The 17,318-nt window shown below is 37.7% G+C and overlaps 1 protein-coding gene across 1 annotated transcript; it reads right to left on the bottom strand.

Annotated features, from left to right (window-relative positions):
* Positions 1 to 10,472: 10,472 nt before the first annotated feature.
* On the bottom strand, positions 10,473 to 15,541 carry LOC117490927. The gene is made up of 9 exons (XM_034140706.1): positions 15,412 to 15,541; positions 14,595 to 14,761; positions 13,949 to 14,059; positions 13,706 to 13,858; positions 13,319 to 13,573; positions 12,609 to 12,993; positions 12,086 to 12,327; positions 11,797 to 11,972; positions 10,473 to 11,530 (listed from the first exon to the last, which is right to left on the bottom strand). The coding sequence occupies exons 1-9, from the start codon at positions 15,530 to 15,532 to the stop codon at positions 10,597 to 10,599; spliced, it is 2,544 nt and encodes an 847-aa protein (XP_033996597.1). The 5' UTR covers positions 15,533 to 15,541; the 3' UTR covers positions 10,473 to 10,596.
* Positions 15,542 to 17,318: the final 1,777 nt, after the last annotated feature.

The following is a 17,318-nucleotide window of genomic DNA, read 5'->3' as shown; positions in this document are numbered from 1 at the left end:
GCCCGGCACGTTCATGTTACGTGTTCAGCACTACGTGCGTTTATCTTTACCCATGGATGCACAATAAGAACGGACCCATATCGCCTTAATGCCAGCCCACGGAGCTGTAATAATGGATATATTGCACATGTTTGCTGTAATTCATCATTTGTAAAATATTATACTACATGGGCTGTATGCAGTGGCGGCCGGCCCATAGGGGCGCTCGGGGCGCCGCCCCCCCGCTTCCCACATTAAAAATAAAAATATATATATATATATTTAAAAAATATATTTTTTATTTTTATTTTTATTTTTAATAAACAAGGTAAATATTATATAATTGGTATCAGTAAAATGTATAATCTACAATAAAATCTCGTTTAAAATTGTGTTACGATGTCTAAAGTTACTGATAAGTCACATGTTTCCTGCCTGGCCTTGCCCGTGTATCATTACTCCCTCTCGAGAGTGCAGCAAGTGCAGCAGAAGCCAACTGTTGCTATCTTTAAACTATGCCGCCGAAACATAATTTCAGCCAATCAGCGTCGTCAAATCTGATGGTCACAGGGCTCCTACGTGAGCGCCCGGTGCAGTCTGTGAGTTGTTTGGACTCGTATCCAAGGAGACAAAACAGGAAGCTGTCATACACTCTGGAAGCTACCATTAGCAGCTAATGAAAACTCAGTTTTTGACATAAAAATTGAATTATGGATCATCAATCATTTTTTCAAAGTGACAGACACATTGGATTAACCTTCAGCTGCGTTTTTCTCGTTTTTGATCAGAATTGTTATTCTGCAAAAGGTGAGCATATCTCCGTGTTTTGCTACCTAAAGCTACGTCGTGTGATGTCTGTATTTGCTTCCCCTGTCGCGAGTTCTGATCGCTCAGTGATGATACTTATATTTCTAGAATCTGTGGAATCTCAGTTTGTTAGCACAGTTTATGCTGTAGAAACTATATGTCCAGGACAAGGTGTTTGGAAGTTTTGGAAGATTCATAGCTAACCACACTGAAGTTATGGAGGTATTGATCAGTCTTCTCATATTTTTAAGCCTCAAATTGTGGGCCCCCCCCCCCCTCTAACATCACCAGAAGTCATAATTTAGGGGGTCTTTTAAAAAAAAATGCCCCCTAGTATTGTTTGATCACCATTTCCACAGCCCCACCTAAAATATTTTCCACCAGCCGCCACTGGCTGTATGATTAAATCTTGTACCGTAAATGTTGTATTAAATAAAGTTAATATTATCGATGTAGATTAACGTCCCTGTAGCTTCTTACATATATATATATTAGGGCTGTCAAGTTAACGCGTTAATAACGCGTTAACGCAAAAAAAGATTAACGCCACTAATTATTTTAACGCGATTAACGCATGTGTATTTTTTGTCCTCGGCCGCCGTAGTTTCAGAGCGCATCGAGTGTAAAATACCATCGACAAGCTGATGCTGACAGCCCCGCTCCTGCCGCCCGCTTGTGGCAGACCACACTTCCACGCTCACTGGCAGGCCCGGACTGGCCATCGGGAGGACCGGGAGGGAGTGTGTATGTGTGGCGCGACTCGCGCGAGCGAGGCACACCTTACGTGTTGTTGTTGTTAGCATCTGGTGCTAGCTAGCTGCGCTAACGGATATAAGGAGCTGTTTCAATGACATTTCGCCGACAACTGCGCCGAGCACTTGACTTTATGCAGGTAGCCAGACAGTGGGACATTGTACGAAAAGTCAGCACACTCAGCACGGATAGTACGCGCAACATTATTGCAGCGTCCAGGCAGCTCCCATTCGAGCATATATGCCTTGAGCTGCACATAGCTCAACGATCCATCACAGTGTCTCCACACACACACACACACACACACACACACACACACACAGTATTATTGTATGAGAGAGGTTCCAGGTTGAATTGAGGCGAATATTTGTAATGTTCAGAGGTTGTTGTGTTTAATATTCATGAGAATATTTGTCATTGTTCAAATGATAATAAACAAACATATAAAGCATATTTGTCCACTCATATGTTGATAAGAGTATTAAAAACTTGAAAGATATCCCTCTAAGGTACATTTAGAACAGATAAAAAATGTGCGATTAATTTGCGATTAATCGCGATTAACTATGGACAATCATGCGATTAATCGCGATTAAATATTTTAATCGACTGACAGCCCTAATATATATACATCTATATATATGTATATAGATGTATATATATGTATATGTATATATATGTATATGTATATATATGTATATATATATATATGTATGTATATATATATATATATACAGTGCAATAATTCTTTCATGCTAAATGAAGCTCTGTTGCTTGGATATCACTAGATCCTGTTACAGCGTAATATAAATGTACATAACGATTGATGTGTAAATTAGCATAATTACTAGCTAACCGCTAGCTGCTAACTGCCGCCTCGTTAATATCAAATCTATCATAATAACATCCATTACTATGCTGTCATGAACGTGCGGTGCTGTTACATGTACGCAAATTGACGTGCTTGATGTGAACAAGCATTTTGGGGGGCATGGTTAAAGTTGCGCATGCGCTATGAGCGCACATACGGGTACTTCTCAGGCATGCCGGGTAATCTGTGACGTTTCGCTCTCTCAAAAGTTGGGCCATTTTATCATCATGCGCGAATGAGCAACTCTCATAGGCAGTGGCGATCCGTCAGGGCCCTCTAGGCCCTCTGTGAGGGCCTAAGATATTCTAAAAAAATAATATTTAAAAACATTTAAAAAAAAAAAAAAAAATTTAAATATATATTTTTTTTATATTATTTTTGTTATATTTTTCATTAGTTTTACCGAAAAAAAACTTGATTTAATTGTATTTAAAATAACATTTCCAAATAAACTCTGTTGAATGTGAAGGGTTACATGAAAGAAGCTCGTCTGGCCCTCTCTGCGATTCACAGAGGGCCCTGAACGAGAGAGTAATGTCAAATGACAGTACAATTGACCAATCATATCTTCCCTCTAAATGGGTGGGTTTTATTATCGCGGACTTCATGACAAGTTCCGCCCGCTGTGAAACTTTTCTTGTTTCCATAGCAACAACAACTTCCTGTCAACAGCGTGAACTCGCCTTCAAAATAAAAGCATGCCAAATATGGAGCTAATTTCCTGCCATAACTCCACAAACAAACTAAACAGGTTTTACAAATGCCACATGATTCACTAACAAACACAATGTGGTTTGCAAATACAAAACACCATCTACAAACTAATGCATTTAGTTTTGCAAAGAAAAAACGTATCTATCAAATAAACACATACCATTTTTCTAATAAATCATGTTTCAGAGACAAATTCAGCATAGGTTTTACAAGTACACACATTTTTTTTACAACTACAACACTTATTTTTACAAGTACAAAACTTGTTTTTACAACTATAACACTTTTTTTTACAAGTACAAAACTTTTTCTTCTCACGGCGGAATATTACTGCCAAAAGTCACGTGACTCACTCACGTGACTTTTGGCAGTAATATAGAGTGGCGAAGTCACGCCCATCTACTCCCCATGGGACCTTATTTCGGAAAAATAATGTATTGAAGTCAATGGAGAGAGAAAACTTATCTTTCGATCCCGTTTGAATTGTGCCATGAATTACACATATGATGTTTGTCAATCTTAAAAAATCATTTCCATGTCAAAAAAGTCACAGTTTGTCGTAAAACTGTTGAAATATAAGACTATGAAAAATACGCAACTAGAAAGACTACAAATCCCAGAGTCGCGTAAGTGATGTCACAATTGTTTTCCTCCACCCCATTCACACCAACGGTGTAAGAGATAGCTAAGATCAGCGCCATATAGATGGAATCTATCTATATGGCGCTGGCTAAGATAAGATAACTTTAACAAGATGCCTGTGTGCTTAGTACCAGGTTGTTCATACCAGCAATGGGTCTTGCTCGTTCTTTCGCTTCCCGTCTGATGAAAGGACCAGGAGTGTCTGGATCAAGCTAGCTAGTAGCTAGCACGTTAGTTAGCATTACAGCCTTGTCATTTGTATTAGCCTTAACATGAAGTAACATTAAGTAACCCAAAATGTTAAACAGTAAGGGTAGTAGTCATATTTCGTGAACCCTTTGAAGAGTACTGTCACACCGGTGTGATCATTCTATAATACACAATGTAAGCCCGGGGGAGAAATGCTAACGCTAACGCTAGTGATCTTCTCTACTTCATGCTATCTGCACAAATGGTTGACATTAAACATTAAAAAGACCAGGCAGTTCAGAGAGAATCAAAGGAAGGCAGGCAGGCAGCTTTGCATGACTTTCTTCAGGACGTGTTTCATTGTGGTGATAGTGAGGGTAGTCAATCGTTTTGTTGACAAGACAGTAGTGACGGCCATCTTGGTGACGTGTGTTGTTCTGTGAGACCAGCGATGTAGTTCATTGAGCGTTTCACACAAACAAATGTGTTACTTCACAGTTTTACGACACTTTTTTTTTTTTTTTACTTGCAAAATTATCTTTTAAATTGACAAACATCATATGTGTAATTCGTGGCACAATTCAAACGGGATCGAAAGATAATCTTTCTCTCTCCATTGACTTCAATACATAATTTTTCCGAAATAAGGTCCCATGGAGGTCCACCGGAAGGGGAGGGACTTCGCCACTCTATTCCGCCGTGGTTGTGCTCATACACACTCACACATGCTCACTCACACATGCTCCACGGCAGCAGGGGGCACTACTGAGTCCATTGGGAAGGCGGGAGGTTGAGCAGAGCATGGAACAGCCCTTGCCAGCCTGATGACAGCGGTGTTTCTAGCGATCCAGCGATCTGAATTTAGCGATCACAACGAAAACAGCCAAGACACATATTGAGCCCAGAAAATGAATGTTCTTAGGGCTGTAAATATAATAAGCCTTTGTCTAAAATGGACAACATTGTAACTAAGGAGATTTAAACTATACAGCGATTCTGCACTCGGTCAATCAGCTGCTCTTCATTTTCTTTCCTGCTATATTCAATGAGTGATACAAATATTTTTTACCATACGTTCTGAATAAAACTGATACTGTTGGACTCGGTACTAGTTGACTGCTACCAGAAATAAAAGGAAGTACTTTACTGTGTACTTTGTGAGTAATCCTCTGTCAGAGTCCCCTCCATAGTACATAATGCATGTTTTTTGCTATCTTTGATGAATGATAAAAATAAAATGTTACCATTGTGGAGGAAACTTCTGTGTAGCAATGCATGGAGTCACCGACTCAGGAAGGAGACACGGTGAGAGTTGGAGCTTTGATGTCAAACACTGATGGGTTTATTCAGAGTATTCGGCCGGAGGATTCACATCACAAATCAAAGAGTCAGAGGTTCTGACTACACGGTAGAGTTGCCACGTCAATTCTGAAGAGCCTCTCTATGCTAGACCTTTTAACTGGTTCACAGAGAGAAATCAACATCTCTGAAGGAGTAGACTAAACAGCTGGGAACACTGAGCCACCTGCGTCCGACACTCATGGCCTCAAGGATTTCACATCTTAGAGTCCACAAACACCGATAAAGAAGTGCCTCAGCGTTCTCACAACAATTACCCTTCGTGCCAGACAAGTTGACCGGTCACAAACTGATGACAACAACACATATGGCACCAATGCCTTTCCTTAAAGGAGATAACAGACGTCAGAGTAGATCATAAAACGTCACAGAGCAAAAGGTTAGATATCTAGAAGAATTATTCCTTAACAACCATTAGTTCTTAATGAAATTGATACGGTTTGACTTTGTATTAGTAAGCCTACTACTAACAATACATTGAAGTACTTTTACTGTGTATTTTTTGAGAAATACTCTGTCAAAGTCACCTGCTGAGAACAAAATCAAGCCACTTCTGCTAAGTTTGATGAGGGAATTCTTTTTTGTTGCCATTAGTTCTTCGTGAGATTGATCCTGTTGGACTCAGTACTACTGAAACTACCCCCACAAGTACTATGAAGTACTTATTGTGTACTTTTCCAGTAATCCTCTGTCAATGTCCCCTCCTGAGTACAAGAATGCATGTTTTTCTTTTGATAAGCGTTAAAAAACATTTCTTCCTGAGACTGATATTGTTGGACAGAGTATTTTAAGAGGTTGGTAGACATGATATCAGCAATACTTCCAGTCAGTACTCCGGCAGCAGCATTTTCACACCTTGGAAAGTCTTTAGAGTCTGGCCTGGAATGGATAGCTGGTCACAAATATCCTTCAGCAAAGTAACACACTCTGTCACATGGTTGCCCTCTTATGATGCTGCTGTCTTTTAATATATAATTATTCCTCTGCCGCTAGTTCGTTCCTCGCAGATTCTTCAGTCTCATCAGCCTCATCCTTCCATCAGTCCCAGTTAACGCCTCCAGCACACTTCCAGTATCTGACTCCATATGATATTGTCCTGATGCTGTAAGGGTGATGCCCCATGATCACAAAATGACCCCTCTAAAGTCTGAGTGCCAAGGACCTCATATTATGTCTGTCATTAATGTTACATCACCCATTATAACCATTTTCTTTCCTTTTTTCTCTTCTCTTAACTGAATAGTCCTGTCTTTAAGTATAACCAAATGTAAAGTCCTTTTCCTGCACCATTTTAAGGCTTCATAACAGGCATGTTTACTGTATGTGTTTGGAGAAATAACACAATCAATGGCCCAGAATTGTACTTTATAAACTATGAATCTTGTGGTGCTTGAAGAAATACAGACGGGTTAAGCCGGCCAGGTTATATATATATATATACATATATATGCCTTTTTTGGAGCCATTTTTTTCAATATTTATTAAAATATCACTCGTTATTTAAACAAACCACTATCTGAGGATAATACAAGCAACCATAAAACACCCTTTATCTAGAGAGCCATTGAAGCCCATGAAGAATTTATCCTTCCACAAATCTTTTCAACTGCTGTATTAATAAAGTTGCCACGTGTTTTCAAATTCAAGTTAAGGCACTATCTGTGTAAAACATTACAAATATTCTTCATTTGCAGTATTTAAAAAATTTTCAGAAAGACTGCATCAATTATATGCTATATATATTATATATAAATATATATATATATATATATATATATATATATATATATATATATATATATATATATATATATATATATATATATATAATATCAATATTGTTATTAACTTAACAAAAATGGGATAATTGCCATGGATGTGGTGTTTGATATAGTTTACGTTCAATTTTAACTATTTTAGGCAGAAAAACGTATATTGACGAAACCTTTTTTAATAATTTACTATAATTTAGAAAGGTTTTTGTGAGAAATCATTTCAAAAGTAAACTTATTTTTCAACATTATTAATTTATACATTTTTATAAACATTTTAAATTATGAATCCATTCATTTTATTGTATTTCCTTGAGGCTGGGGAAGATATCCAGCATGTGGTTCAACATGTAATACAAGTAAGTATATGTACAACATGGAAAAGTAAATAAAATAAGTTTAATAGGAGGATGTGGATTTATTTTCTCACACCTTGTAATTACACAATCAAACAATCTATAATTTAGCTCTGACCTTCACAAAAACATTTTGTTGAATTGGACACATTTTTCCAAGCTCTATTGACAGACATGCAATGACTGGGACTGATGGAAGAATTTGAGAGGAATGAACTAGGAGCAGAGAAATAATCATATTTAAAAGACAGCAGCCCCATAAGAGGCCAACAAGAGTCACTAGGGTGTGTCACTTTGCTGAAGGATATTTGTGACCAGCTATCCAGGCCAGACTCTAAAGACTTTCCAAGGGGTAAAAATGCTGCTGCTGGAGTACTGACTGGAAGTATTGCTGATATCATGTCAACCATCCTCTTAAAGTAGGCTACTCTGTCAAACAATATCAGTCTCATAAGAAAGGTGTTTTAACGCTTATTCAAAATAGCAGAAAAACATGCATTATGTACTATGGAGGGGACTCTGACAGAGGATTACTCACAAAGTACACAGTAAAAGTACTTCCTTTTATTTCTGGTAGCAGTCAACTAGTACCGAGTCCAACAGTATCAGTTTTATTTAGAACGTATGGTAAAAAATATTTGTATCACTCATTGAATATAGCAGGAAAGAAAATGAAGAGCAGCTGATTGACCGAGTGCAGAATCGCTGTATAGTTTAAATCTCCTTAGTTACAATGTTGTCCATTTTAGACAAAGGCTTATTATATTTACAGCCCTAAGAACATTCATTTTCTGGGCTCAATATGTGTCTTGGCTGTTTTCGTTGTGATCGCTAAATTCAGATCGCTGGATCGCTAGAAACACCGCTGTCATCAGGCTGGCAAGGGCTGTTCCATGCTCTGCTCAACCTCCCGCCTTCCCAATGGACTCAGTAGTGCCCCCTGCTGCCGTGGACTGTGGAGCATGTGTGAGTGAGCATGTGTGAGTGTGTATCATGGATGTATAATAAGAACTGGATACAGCGTGGGAGGCGGGGCCTCATTAATTCCTATGAGAGTTGCTCATTCGCGCATGATGATAAAATGGCCCAACTTTTGAGAGAGCGAAACGTCACAGATTACCCGGCATGCCTGAGAAGTACCCGTATGTGCGCTCATAGCGCATGCGCAACTTTAACCATGCCCCCCAAAATGCTCGTTCACATCAAGCACGTCAATTTGCGTACACGTAACAGCACCGCACGTTCATGACAGCATGGTAATGTTTGTTATGATAGATTTGATATTAACGAGGCGGCAGTTAGCAGCTAGCGGTTAGCTAGTAATTATGCTAATTTACACATCAATCGTTATGTACTTTTATATTACGCTGTAACAGGATCTAGTGATATCCAAGCAACAGAGCTTCATTTAGCAGGAAAGAATTATTGCTGTGTATATATATATATACACAGTGCAATAAGCTTCTTAGTGCAATAAGAAGCTACAGGGACGTTAATCTACGTCGGTAATATTAACTTTATTTAATACAACATTTACGGTACAAGATTTAATCATACAGCCCATGTAGTATAATATTTTACAAATGATGAATTACACCAAACATGTGCAATATATCCATTATTACAGCTCTGTGGGCTGGCAGTAAGGCGATATGGGTCCGTTCTTATTGTGCATCCATGGGTAAAGATAAACGCATGTAGTGCTGAACACGTAACATGAACGTGCCGGGCGGCGCGGTCCCGTGGGTTAGATGCGCGTTCATAATGCAGAGGGAAATAACTCTCAGAATAACGTTATTAGCACATTTTACAACTTGAGGAACGAATGTTTTTAATAAGGGCTATACAAGTGTTCATACTGGGTAGTTTATTTAGTTTAAAAAAAATTATCCAACGATTTACAGACCACTCTTTCCCCATGTAAGTCAATGGGAAAAAGTGTTTCCGGGCCTGGCAACCAAAAGGAAGTGTAGTACCGCCGTTTGGCCAGCACGAATATTTTCATCAGAGTCCGGCGCACTTCCTGGGGGCTTGGGTGTGTATGAGCACTGTCACTACCCGATCCGTTCACGGTTAGTGCTAGATCGTATACCTCCTGGGTTTTAGGCGGAAGTGACGTAATCTGCCACCGAGGACAAGAGACGACGCTGGCTGCTGCCGTCTTCACACAAATAAACCCCTTAAAACCTGTATGATTTAGTTTTCACATGTTTATTGAAATTAATTCGTCCATCTCTTTATATTATAGTATTAAATGTATTATTTTCGGTTGTGTATTTGTGTTTTGAAGGTTTTTTTTGGATGTTGCGATTTAATTTCTCCAAGAGAGACAAAAAATCACTAAAAGATCTGGTGGATATCTGACCAGTATTTCATCATGGAAGTTAAATCACAATCATTTCATTATCCTGTGGAGGATAATGTTGTTTTGTGACAGTTGCTCAATTTTAGAACAAACAAAATAACATACTTAATAAATAGCTAAATGTATATATATATATATATATATATATATACACAAGAAGTAAAAGTGAATTTCAAGATAAGAAAAATATAATAAAAAGATTAATGTAATTATAGGAAATAAAATCAAAAATTGGCAATGCAAAATAAAATAACCATATGTATATAAAGATATAAAACAAACAAGAAATGAAAGCAGAAATGTTAAATATGATTTTAAATAACAATATTTATGTTGAAATAAGAAGTGAAAGTAAAAGAGGGCAATACAACAAAGATATAATAAAATACAATTAAAAGATGTACATTAACATAGGAAGTAAGAATACAAATGTGCAATACAAGATAAATACTTAATAAATAGCTAAATGTATATATATACACAAGTAAAAGTGTGAATTTCAAGATAAGAAAAATATAATAAAAAGATTAATGTAACTATAGGAAGTAAAATCAAAAATTGGCAATGCAAAATAAAATAACCATATGTATATAAACATATAAAACAAACAAGAAATGAAAGCAGAAATGTTAAATATGATTTTAAATAACAATATTTATGTTGAAATAAGAAGTGAAAGTAAAAGAGGGCAATACAACAAAGATATAATAAAATACAATTTAAAGATGTACATTAACATAGGAAGTAAGAATACAAATGTGCAATACAAGATAAATAAAAAGACTAACCTTACAGAGTTAAAGTAAAAATGTTGCAATACAAGTTGTAATTAAATAGAATAAAAATATGTATGGATAATTTAATAGGGATTATTTTTTTTGTTGAGACATCAGGACCCTTCTCTACTCCCTCCACATTCATGCTGACCCGGAAGTTCAACCTCATAGCTTCCGCAAAGCAGCCTACCCTTTTTGTGAATGGGTGCTTTTGTGGTACGGTTTTCACAGGTAGGTTGGCCATCTCCTTCTTCCTTTTCTTAGGTGTGAACGTCAGAGGAAGGCTCTGATCATGTGGAGTGTGTAGCTTCACATCTTCCAAGATCTCGGTCATTTGGTCAGTTAACGTTTTAAGGTAATCTTCATCTTGCAGATGGTATGTTAAGTCAGTAATCTCACGCAAAAGACTGGCACATTCCCTTCTTTGTTTAACCTTTCTTGGTCTTTTCCTTTCGGGCAAAGCGTTACATGGTGACTGCATTTCCACTGATACCGGTGTGTATGTATGATCTGTGATGTCTGATCTGCCGCTGTCATCCCTCTCACAAGAAGTCTGTCCCAGACATGCATTATCCAGGGAGAAGAGGGGGTTATCCCTGTAATTAGATGCCAGTTTCTCCCAACCCCATTCATGCACATGATTAAAAACAGCACAGAAGTGCTTGCAGGGCAACTTGTGCTTTGCCCAGTCTTTGCAGGTGCACGATGGCATGATGATACTTTCACCAAAGTTGATGTGGTGCTGTGTGCAAGGATGACTTTGGCTTTTGACATGGAACATGCCATTGCCCTTTGCAACAACGTCATTCGCCTCATAAAACTGGGCTTCTGTAAGCCTTGACATCACATGGTCTGCTACACTTCTTGGTCTGTCTTTTAAGAACTTTGGCATGTTCTCATTGTACCTTCTGTAGAATGAGGAGTACTTGACATTGAGTTCAATGTACCTTCAATAAGAGATGAGAACAATATCTTAGAAGTCTCTCTGTGACAGTTTGCTTTCTCTGACATATAGATATGGTATTTGATAATACAATTGTCTCAGAAACATATGCAACAATGAACAACATCAAACAAATATGTTGGAAACAAAGCTATCGAACATTACATTTATATATATATAAAAATGTGTGTGTGTTTGTGTATGTATGTATGTATGTATGTATATATAAATATATATATGTATAATCATAGTAATTCTTTTTTAGCTCACTTCCGATATGTCCTTGGTAGGAAGTCAGTTACCAACACAGTGAGCATTTCACTGAGGCTGCAGTTCTTATAACCTTCAAGATGAGAATGCTTTAGGGTTTCATTTTGTCTTTCCACCCCATTGTTGGTGTAGATGGCCACCTTGAGATCTTCATCCCGAAACACGTGCACCCATCTCTACACAAGACAAAAAAAGACAAAAAAAATTAAAAGGAAGACTCTTCAAATTCAACAAATGATATAATAAATATAATATAAAAGTAAATATAATATTTGAACTTGATACACACCTTAGCCTCTGGGAGCCACTTATTTGAAAACCACGCCCTCACTTTTTCATTGTCCTTCCAGACTTTGGCCTCCTGCAGGTTGCAAAGGCGTGTGCTGAACTCCTCTGGAGTTGAAGCAGCTGCAATGCTTCTCAGAAGCGGTAGGAGACTGTCTTGTGCGTGGCTCACTCCATGATCTTTCTTCCTGCACCATTCAACCCAAGCTTTCTCCCTATGGAAGTCGCAGAGAAGCACCTTGGAACCTGGATAAAATATAAGAGATATATTACCTGCACCATGTTGTCATTTTATTTTGTCGCGTTGCTATTACATAGTATACGCGACAAAATATAGGCCTGCTTTTTATACATCTGTCTGTCAGTGGAGGTGATGACTTTATTTTGAAGTAGATTGTTGCATACATTTGCATGTAAATGGTTATATTTTGGAAGTTGGTGGAATACTATGTAAAATGTATCCTTTTTTTTAATTAACGTTTCATATTATGTGAATTAACAGATTTCTACAGTTACTGCAATTTCACCTTGAAACTCTTCCTCCAGGGCACCGATCTCTACCTCTGAGAAATCAACCATGAAGTGGCTAGGGCTCCAGTCAGGGTTCCACTCCTTAAACACCTGGAGGGCTTCTTTGACATCTGCTGTTGTCTCACTCTGGGTCACAAAGAGGCCAACCACTGCATAGCACACATTTGTACGTACACATAGGAAGAAGAGGGGAACAGAATAACGACACGTCCGGTAAGTAGCATCAAGCAGGCACATCTGTTGTCCATACAGGTGGAGAAGCCTTCGCTGCCAGGCTGTCTGGTAACAAAACAGCAGCTTTGTGACAGTTCCGTCCTCCTGTAGCTGGCTTGGCCTGTACTTGATTTTGCAGTCATCAACTAACCATCTGGGCGTCAGAAGCTGTGAATGAAAGTGTAACTGGACATTATCATCATGTAGCCTCATGGCCCAAACATTAGGAACATTTGTTGTCATATCAGGGCAAAAAACAGTTTTGAAGTTTTAGTTGCATTTTGAAAAATGGTCATACCCTGCATATGAACCAAATACTGCTACTTTGCTTTGCTTACTTACACCTGCATTCAGAGGACAATGTATCATGTAAAAAAAAAAAAAACTGACCATGCTTGGTGAAGTCACAAACTCTGTAAGTTGTGCATTAACCACCCACACAAACTTGCATGGCTTGAATAATATTAATACTATTCTACTCTCAGTGTATTACCTGCAGATTGACCTGGTCATTTTTGGATTCACGTATTCCCTCCTTCGTTCTTGATAAGATATTCCTGATATCCTTGTCTGTGGGGTAAAACCTCCGACGTGTTTGTGGAGGTGGCTGCTCCCCCCGGAATAGCTCGTCATTTACAAAATTGAACAGTTGACGTCTAATCTCACTAAGCTTTCTGGCACCAGCCAAGGTGAGCTTCACTATTTGTTGTTCAACTCTGGAATCCATCGGTTCACGCAGTTCAGCTACCTGTACATGACGTTGAACAGGGTAATTATAGATGTTTAAAGCTGTCTAAAGAAAGTCCTCTTTGTACAGCACAAATTGTACCTCGCATCATGTTTCTTACAGCAGCTAAAGGAATAGATTTTGCATGGTTACCTCTCCAACAGTTGGATGGTTTTGATGGTCACTTTCTGGGGTGAAGCATGTGTGGTATTCCATGACTACTTCAACTGTTGAAGGATCAGCTGCAACTACAGCCTTTAGTGCTGCTGAGAGCTCCCTCCTCTTTGCTTTACTGTTCTCTGCAATCTGGGGAATATAAAAATGACATGGCAATTGGGATCATGACACGAGAGCAATTATAGCATTGAACGCACTTGTGCTGTGCTTGTGCTGTACCTTGAAACCAGGACATTTCATGACCTGACTGACAGTTATCTGGGCAGGGCAATCCATCTTCTTCGTATTTTGTACGAGATGGCGTCTTGCATTGAAGACATGGTCTTCAAGCTAAGAGAAAAAAGGTGTATAGAAATACAATATTAATATATGTATACATTTTCATGGTCTCCTCTCCATAACGTGGAGAACATAATTTTTGCTATGGTTCTTTCTTTTGTCTTCTTTAAAATATTTGTAGGTCCTGCTAATATAACTATAGTGGGACATTATGTCATTACCCCTGCATCTGTACTGTTTGTGTCTATTTATTTTGCACATATACCATCCCCTGTTAAAATAAGTAACCAGTATAGGAAGAATTTGGTGCCAGGTCATGACCGTGAGCTGGTTGGGTTCTGTAGGTGAACAAAGGAAGGATATCCCCCTTTATTTTGTCTCAGAAGAGGCCATTGAATTTCGTTTCCTATTCCTCTAAAGTTTAAACGACTTATGTATTTACATAATGCTGATTCCTATGTTGTTATGTGTCACAGTGTTATGTGTCATAGAATGCCACATAATGCATGTCATATTACGAATAGTTGTTTAATTTTCCTTTACCAATTATTTTAAGTTGTTAATGCATGTAAATTCATAAATATACCGCTTGTTTCTCTTTTTGTGCATGGTACTTCTCCTTTTGCCGAGTACACCTGTCCTTTCCCTGGTGGCATCCATATATCTTGGTGCCCACGAGTTGGAATGGCACCCCATCATATGGTACACATTTCAACTGCCAGTATATCTTTTTCCCTGGTGAAGGTTGCACGTCTGTATTGAAACATTTGTGACAAAAATACATATTTCATATGGTACACATTTCAACTGCCAGTATATCTTTTCCCCTGGTGAAGGCTGCACGTCTGTATTGAAACATTTGTGACAAAAATACACATTTTATCCATAAAAGATGTATTAACACTGGTCAGTTTAGATTTGGAAAGACACTCGGAATTTGAAATGTCTTAAGTAACTTTACGCCTGATAATTCAACCTGTTGCTGAATGTACAGTAAAGTTTCACGTATTTTTCGCTTTTATCAGTTATGTAGAAAGCTGAAACTACCAACCTATAATTCAGTTGTTGTAGGCATTAAAACACAGAACACCAAAATAAACATTTTAGTGGTGTGAACGCTCGTGAACTGTCAAGAGGAGGGCGGGGGAGCCTCGCTGCGGGGAAACTGTGGACCTCTGTCAGCGCAACTTAAATGATGCCGTTTAAAAGATGAATAAATTCACGGCTCGAACCGAGCCGTTCTGTGCCCCGTCTTATATATGTAATACTTATACTTATATACTTATACTTATATATTATTATACTTATATACTTAGGCCTACTTAATATTTGATTACTGACACAATGTAGGCTACTTGGTCATCGTTGTTTCTTCAATTTCCGATCTAACTTTACAAACTTACTATTTTCCCCGAAAACCTGTTCCTTTTTGTACACAATATACTTTGTGATCGTTGTTTCTTCAACGTCTGCTAACGCTTCCTCGAAATCCTTAAGTGTTTGAAAGATTTTATGTGAAAGCATCCTGTTTGTTGCGCGTTGGCATCCTTGACAGACTTGTCTGTTTGAGGCTCGCGAGCGCAACAAAAGTTGCCGTCTCATCCACGACCACTATTACGTCACTTCCGCCGCATAAAACCCAGGAGGTATACGATCTAGCACTAACCATCCGTTCACCTGCCCGATCGGTACTGCGCATGTGCGAGATGGTCCGCCATATTGGACAACTCCGTACGGCAACCCAACTAGGACACTTGACACAGTGGCTTTTGGCAAAGCACACAAAAAAAAACTCAAAAAACCGAGAGAGATGAGTTATTGTTATTACAACGTGACTTCACTATTATTTAACAACTATTTCTATTGGGTTCTTTTATTTGGGGTTAAGTACATTGTCAGAATAAGTGAGAAATGGATTTAACTTCTGTTAGACAGCTATCATACTGAATAAATATTTATGCAAAAACGTATGGCATAATAATGTATATCTAATTACATTTAAAAATGTATGGCATTAATAATGTATATCTAATTACATTAACTGTGAATGTCTTTCATTTTATTTAAAATGAACAATTACATACAACATTTTCCATAAAAAAGTTGATTCAAGAACAAATCTCTGTTATTAGATCAGTACTTTTCTTATATGACTATTATTGCTAAATTTGAAAGGTCTTTACCAGCTTTGGAATTATATATAAAACAAAGATAAACTAGTTCTTGCTACCTTGGTCTAGTTAAATACTATACTGGACTCGTGAAAAATACTGGAAGACAAGATTTACTTTGAGGAAGGATTGCTCTACTTATTATCGTGTTTACAATAGTTGAGATTGTGCATTGTGATAGACCACAAAGGGAAGGGGGTTGTGTCTGTGTTTAGGGTTCCTGCAGTTTTTGAACGGAAAGCACACAAGTTCAGAGGAATAAGCTGTTCCCGTGCTGCTACCATGGACTGGCTGTTACCCACAACCTGCAATATAATTAATCAAGCAAAATTAAAGGATAACAAACTCCAGTTAAATTATTCCATATTAATAAATAATATTACATGCAAATTACATTTCCTGTAGGATGCTGAACCCACCTCTCCCCTCTGCCCCCATTGGACCTGGATCTTAACAACCCCCCCCCCCCCCCCCCCCCCCACACACACATAATATATTTATTGTTGTGCCTTTTTATTTGCTCGTATTATGATGGGATATGGTTTAATTTAGTAAATGGTTGTGCGTTGTGTGTGAAAAATGTGTATCTCTAAAAAGTGTGTTGGTGTATGATCACATTTGTATATGAAAATGTCTGAAGTTAATAAATACATTCTCAGTGTTCAAGTCAATCACTGACGATGCTTACGATATCATAAAATCTAAGTGTTAATGATTGTCAGTAGAGATGGGATGGCAGAAGGTGCTATATATATATATATATATAATTCCAAAGCTGGTAAAGACCTTTCAAATTTAGCAATAATAGTCATATAAGAAAAGTACTGATCTAATAACAGAGATTTGTTCTTGAATCAACTTTTTTATGGAAAATGTTGTATGTAATTGTTCATTTTAAATAAAATGAAAGACATTCACAGTTAATGTAATTAGATATACATTATTAATGCCATACATTTTTAAATGTAATTAGATATACATTATTAATGCCATACGTTTTTGCATAAATATTTATTCAGTATGATAGCTGTCTAACAGAAGTTAAATCCATTTCTCACTTATTCTGACAATGTACTTAACCCCAAATAAAAGAACCCAATAGAAATAGTTGTTAAATAATAGTGAAGTCACGTTGTAAT

Source organism: Trematomus bernacchii, unplaced genomic scaffold (genome assembly GCF_902827165.1).
Source record: "Trematomus bernacchii unplaced genomic scaffold, fTreBer1.1, whole genome shotgun sequence".
NCBI lineage: Eukaryota > Metazoa > Chordata > Actinopteri > Perciformes > Nototheniidae > Trematomus > Trematomus bernacchii.
This window is presented reverse-complemented; position numbering and strand designations above follow the sequence as displayed.

Coding starts and splice junctions, on each gene's coding strand:
- LOC117490927 (XM_034140706.1), bottom strand. CDS start 15,532: ATGCTTTCACATAAAATCTTTCAAACACTTAAGGATTTCGAGGAAGCG. Junction 14,060..14,594: donor CACAAAAAGAGAAACAAGCG/GTATATTTATGA, acceptor TTTTTCTCTTAG/CTTGAAGACCATGTCTTCAA. Junction 11,973..12,085: donor AGTGGCTCCCAGAGGCTAAG/GTGTGTATCAAG, acceptor TGTCTTGTGTAG/AGATGGGTGCACGTGTTTCG.